The following is a 6,386-nucleotide window of genomic DNA, read 5'->3' as shown; positions in this document are numbered from 1 at the left end:
TTGTTTATTATTTCTTAGTTTATTAGATCGACGCTATAAAATACAGGTTTTAGAAGAAGAAGAAGAAGAACAGTACGTGTAAGACAAGACAGATTTATTCCACTTTCAAATCTGATCTGATCATGTTAATATGATTTTGATGTTATTTGGTACATTGTGTATGTTGTGATCTACTGTTTTCACACATTGAAGTTGTTTTTGTTGTGTTCAGCAGAAGCTTCTGCTCAGTCTGACCGGAGCTCCAGTGCAGGCTGGAGGCTTCACCCCCTGAAGACACAACGCACACAGTCACATTACAGCACACAAAGCTTTAGATTAATAACTGTCAAAATATACTAACAAAATCTGCATTTTAGTGATGAAAAAAAAAAAAAACGTCCTCACCTTGTAGAGTTGGCAAACCAGGTGGAAAAGGGACGACATCGCCTTGTCCTCGTTCTCTTCTATGTATTCCTGAAACACAGAAACAGTTTATGATCTATAAATCAGTTACAATGTTTAGTCCTCGTTACAGGTGAATAGTACAAAGCTTCATCAGCAGCTGTTGACTACAGACAGACATCCAGACACGGTGTACCGTATGATCCCAAACTACATTTCCATGAGACTTTTATGAGAATTATTTGACCTTCTAATATCATGAAGGACATTTAGTTTTAGCTATTTTGACCAGAGTTCCTTCTTATTATTCAACCTGCATTCTCTCAAGATTGTTTTTTCATCTCCAACCCACTGAAATGAGATTATAACTTTGTCCAATTAAAACTTCAATCTGCAGTTTACAGTGCTACTGTATGCAAACTTTGACATCCACAGCTCTTGCACAATGTGCTCCAAAAATACCTGTTAAAAAATGCTGTGGAATGTGGAAAGACTATTTTATTCATTTTAAAATGTTGAGCGCGACGAAGCTTCCTATTATAATCAACTGACACTTCTACTCTGATTGAGTCGGTACAATTTGAATAATTGCCAAACAGGCGTACAGATATTTGGCAATATTTGCACAATCTATTTATATTATGCTTATTTTTTGTTTATATCTTACTTGCAATACTTGCAAGGGATTGTTTATATTCGTATATTGGTTGATTTTCAATTATTTTATTCTTATTTTATTCTAAAGTTTTAATTATTCTATTGTTATTTTTACTGCTTATTTGCACCAACAAACCAAAGCAAATTCCTAGTGTATACCTGATACACCTGGCAATAAATAAAGCTTGTGTCAAAGGTTTTAACATCATATCCTGTGGAGCTCAGACTTCATATTCAGGTTGTAAGTAAAAGTTTTTGAACATTACAAATTAATTCAAAAGTGTAATTCTGTCATTTTAGTCAAGAAAAGCAGAACTTATCATTACTTAACGTCTTTGTAACCCTTTAGTTTATCCATCTGTCATAATTAGTCCAGAGTGTTATACCCCGTTGAAGGTGACCCAGGGGACATGTGTGTGCGCGGGGTTCAGCGCTCTGGTCATGACGGCGTTGGCGTGCATCAGCTGGTGTCCCAGACGTCCTTTCACACAGGAGTCCACGCTCAACCAGGAGACGGAGGGAGCGTACAGCTGGAGACACTGAGACAACAGAGTATCAGCAACAACACACATCCGTTAGATTAAAGCATCAGTCTGTAGGGATTTTACACGTTTTTAAATCCCTCCACACCGCAGGCCTCGTCACTGTTAACTCTACTGGAAACAGACGTATGCCCACTTTATTTTTGTCTGATGTTTTGTAAGTTTTACACTCGGGTCCTGAAGAAACAACATTTCACTTTAACTGTTTTTTTACAGATAAAAATAGACTTAAAAACGCCCTGAAAACTTCTTGTTTTCTCATTTAGTTTCTTACTGTGAATGACAGGCTCCTACATGAACACACACATTTCAAGTTAACAGTTTTATTTCACATTCAAGATTTCTGTATCTTTTTTTCCTTTTTCTATATTTCTGTCACTGTCAATATAGATCCTCCACGCTGTTCATACACTATATAGACATCTTTATGTCATCCAGTCAATGTTTATCCATTCAGTATTTATATTTCTTTGCACTATTTGTATTGTTTCCAACTTGACTTGTATATAGATTTATTTCTTATTTTATTGTTTGTCACTGGGGCTTTATATATATATATATATATATATATATATATATATATATATATACATACATACACATACACACACATACACACACACACATTTTTTCACATACTTGTGTCCATAACTGTCCTATTATTTGCCTTTATTGTCCAACTTTGTTGTCCTTGTTCCTAGCTGTTATTTATATTTCCATGTAAGTAATTCCATCACCCAAAGATGTTTGTTTTTTTAACTATAATTTTTGCTTATTTAGTCATTCATAGTTAATGTTATAGAGAAATACTATGATAATAAGATTTAAAGCCTGTACTGCCTGAAATCCCTGAAGACATTTGACAAGAAATGGAGTGAGGCAGAGGAGCTTTCAGTGGATTCAGCTTCTGTTTGACTCAAGTATGTATTCAGAACTTGACGTTTATTGTGTAGATACTCACAGGCTGAGCAGCGTCGAGAACATTGGCAGCCGACTCCATGCAGTTGATGATCTGAAACGCTGAGTGTCCCGTTAAATGGAGGACACAGGCCTGAGGAACACATCCATCAATATATGTTGTATTGAATTAAAATGAAACGTGACAAAGCTATACAGTGCAGCTGATGAAACATTCAAACCTCAATCATGTTTCCTCTGCATTCAGGCTCTCCGTGCTGACAGGTGAACGGAGGATTTGCTGATGGAAGCTCCTACAAGAGAAGAGTCAATTTTGAGTAGATGTATTTATATTTATATAAACAGAGGAGGAGGATCAGTGTACCTTAGCGTTCCCGTAGGGGACCAGAGTGACGGTCATGATGTCCTGCAGCATGTTCCAGGTGGGGAAGAGCTGCTGGCTGATGAAGACTCTGCAGGCCGGACACAGAATCTCGTAGTACAGAGTGACAGATACTGGAGGAACGGCCTGGTTTGGTCTGGTAGCGTTCAGCTCCATACACTGCTTCTGAACCTACACCAGGAGAGAAATCCAAGACAGGAACTTTGGTTTCTGAAATGTGTCAAGTTAAATGTGTTCAAATAGCCTATAAGGTTATTAAAGAGATACAGGTTGGGTTGAGGTAAGACATAGGAACCCTGTATAGGTTTTAAATCACATTAATACACATTTTATAGTTTGGTGAAAATAACGCACCATGTTCTTTCAGGACAATAAAAAGGATTCAAGAACATAAAAAAACTGTTTATAGGTTAAAATTGTGCAGAATCCTGATTCCACAAATCAAAAACAATAACTATTTTTTACGTAGGCCTGTGTCATGAAGAGGAAGGCACGATTTGTATCTGTAAAGAAAGAGTTTTTGTCCAAAGGGAAAATGAATTCAACCGTTTAGTTTAAACAAAGAGACGATTACATAACTAAAGCATCTAAAGACTGTTTTCATTCACTGATTACAGCTTCTACTTCTTCTCTTTGTCTCATTTCATTGTAAATTCAGCGTTATGGGTGTCAAACAAGCATTTTTAAGACATCACTGGAGCCTCTGGTGTCTTGCAAATGAGTTTTGTTTTTCTTAAATTTGACCCCAGAGCTTCTCTGCCGGTCACATGAGGAACCACTGGTGTTCAATTTCTGAGGCATGACTCTCATTTAAACACAGACTGGGGATTTTACATGTTTGGGACAACGATGCTCAATGGTAACATTAATATTATGGTTCTCATTATTTATAGTAAATAATCAGAGTTTTTAAGAGAATTTACTCTTTCCTCACACATACAGAAAACTGTTTTAGATATTAATGTAATAAATATAATATAAATAATAAATTCTGACTAGAATAAAACTCAAAATGCCTGTAATAATACCAAAAAATAAAAAATGTTATAAAATAGTATAAAATATATTTCATTATTGGGCTGATTTTTCCTCTTTTCCAAGAGAATACAGCAGTATAACACTTATTTTAAGGTATAGTTCTAAACATAAACAACGTTTTAAGCAATAATTAGTAAAGTACATGCCAGGGAGAGAAAAACTTATCTTTTATTGCATTTCTTCACTATTAATGTGAATATTTAAGCATTTTCTGCTGTTATCCCATATAGTAAAGGTTGTAAATAGACTCGTGTAAATAGATTCCAGTGTGTTTATATTCTACTCACATTGCATGCTATTGCTATCTCCAGAGAGCGACACCACTGAGACGGAGGATACCTGCAGGCCGGTTTAGGGTGAGACATCCCGGAGCCTCTCCGGTCAGTACAGAGGAGTAGAAACACAACAACACACAGTCCTGACTGCTTCATGTCTGATGGCAGGAGTCTGACTGAAGCTGCTCCTCCTATAGAGCCGCAGGATCAGCCCCATCATCATCATCATCATCATCATCAGCTGATTAATGCCAGGTGTTGATTGACTGCTGCTGCCTTCAGGGATCCCCGGAAACTCCAGCTTCTGGCTCAGTGAATAGCAGAAAATAATACTAAATATGATCTGGCTGTTCAAAATGAGCGTTAATTAAAGCAGTTTAATAAAAGGAGTATTAGGGCCACATTGAGGAAAAAAATAAAAATGAGAGTTCGCAAATAAAGTCATAATATTATAAAGTAGTAATTTTACGTGTTATTTTCTTTTTCCTCGTAATATTGTGACTTTTTTCTTGTAATATTATGACTTTTTTCTTGTAATATTATGACTTTTTTCTTGTAATATTATGACTTTTTTCTTGTAATATTATGACTTTTTTCTTGTAATATTATGACTTTATTCTTGTAATATTATGACTTTTTTCTTGTAATATTATGACTTTTTTCTCGTAATATTATGACTTTATTCTTGTAATATTATGACTTTTTTCTTGTAATATTATGACTTTATTCTTGTAATATTATGACTTTTTTCTTGTAATATTATGACTTTTTTCTCGTAATATTATGACTTTATTCTTGTAATATTATGACTTTTTTCTTGTAATATTATGACTTTTTTCTTGTAATATTATGACTTTTTTCTTGTAATATTATGACTTTTTTCTTGTAATATTATGACTTTATTCTTGTAATATTATGACTTTATTCTTGTAATATTATGACTTTTTTCTTGTAATATTATGACTTTATTCTCGTAATATTATGACTTTTTTCTTGTAATATTATGACTTTTTTCTTGTAATATTATGACTTTATTCTCGTAATATTATGACTTTTTTCTCGTAATATTATGACTTTTTTCTTGTAATATTATGACTTTTTTCTTGTAATATTATGACTTTTTTCTCGTAATATTATGACTTTTTTCTTGTAATATTATGACTTTTTTCTTGTAATATTATGACTTTTTTCTTGTAATATTATGACTTTTTTCTTGTAATATTATGACTTTATTCTTGTAATATTATGACTTTTTTCTTGTAATATTATGACTTTATTCTTGTAATATTATGACTTTATTCTTGTAATATTATGACTTTTTTCTTGTAATATTATGACTTTATTCTCGTAATATTATGACTTTTTTCTTGTAATATTATGACTTTTTTCTTGTAATATTATGACTTTATTCTCGTAATATTATGACTTTTTTCTCGTAATATTATGACTTTTTTCTCGTAATATTATGACTTTTTTCTTGTAATATTATGACTTTATTCTCGTAATATTATGACTTTTTTCTCGTAATATTATGACTTTTTTCTTGTAATATTATGACTTTTTTCTTGTAATATTATGACTTTTTTCTTGTAATATTATGACTTTTTTCTCGTAATATTATGACTTTTTTCTTGTAATATTATGACTTTTTTCTTGTAATATTATGACTTTATTCTTGTAATATTATGACTTTATTCTTGTAATATTATGACTTTTTTCTTGTAATATTATGACTTTATTCTCGTAATATTATGACTTTTTTCTTGTAATATTATGACTTTTTTCTTGTAATATTATGACTTTATTCTCGTAATATTATGACTTTTTTCTCGTAATATTATGACTTTTTTCTTGTAATATTATGACTTTATTCTGTAAATCTTAGATGTTTTTTTCCCTCAATGTGGCCCTAATACTCCGTAGTAAATTGTCTCTTTGGCCCTCACTGCATTAGACTTATATACTATATACTTAGACTATAAACTGTGTTAGCTTCATCACAATGCTCAAATGTTTTGTGGCTCCAGACAGATTTTTTTTTTCTTTGCCTAAAATGTCTCTTTTGATAGTAAAGGTTGCTGACCCCTGACCTATGACCCCTGGCCTATGACCCCTGACCTATGACCCCTGACCTCTTCCCTATACCGTAGTCATACTGGTACCATCATGGCGGTCTGCCTCCCTCTAGTGGTC

At 33.0% G+C, this 6,386-nt stretch overlaps 1 protein-coding gene across 1 annotated transcript; it reads right to left on the bottom strand.

Moving 5' to 3' along the window:
- On the bottom strand, positions 1–4,396 carry LOC119488914 (gamma-interferon-inducible lysosomal thiol reductase). The gene is made up of 7 exons (XM_037770935.1): positions 4,206–4,396; positions 2,863–3,051; positions 2,720–2,791; positions 2,542–2,631; positions 1,425–1,577; positions 385–453; positions 1–267 (listed from the first exon to the last, which is right to left on the bottom strand). The coding sequence occupies exons 1-7, from the start codon at positions 4,347–4,349 to the stop codon at positions 208–210; spliced, it is 777 nt and encodes a 258-aa protein (XP_037626863.1). The 5' UTR covers positions 4,350–4,396; the 3' UTR covers positions 1–207.
- Between the last annotated feature and the right edge of the window lie 1,990 nt (positions 4,397–6,386).

Source organism: Sebastes umbrosus, chromosome 5 (assembly GCF_015220745.1).
Source record: "Sebastes umbrosus isolate fSebUmb1 chromosome 5, fSebUmb1.pri, whole genome shotgun sequence".
NCBI lineage: Eukaryota > Metazoa > Chordata > Actinopteri > Perciformes > Sebastidae > Sebastes > Sebastes umbrosus.
Note: the sequence above shows the minus strand (reverse complement) of the source record. Positions and strands in the feature narration are given on the sequence as shown.

Coding starts and splice junctions, on each gene's coding strand:
- LOC119488914 (XM_037770935.1), bottom strand. CDS start 4,349: ATGAAGCAGTCAGGACTGTGTGTTGTTGTGTTTCTACTCCTCTGTACT. Junction 2,792..2,862: donor TCCCCTACGGGAACGCTAAG/GTACACTGATCC, acceptor CTTCTCTTGTAG/GAGCTTCCATCAGCAAATCC. Junction 1,578..2,541: donor TTCTCGACGCTGCTCAGCCT/GTGAGTATCTAC, acceptor CTGTTGTCTCAG/TGTCTCCAGCTGTACGCTCC.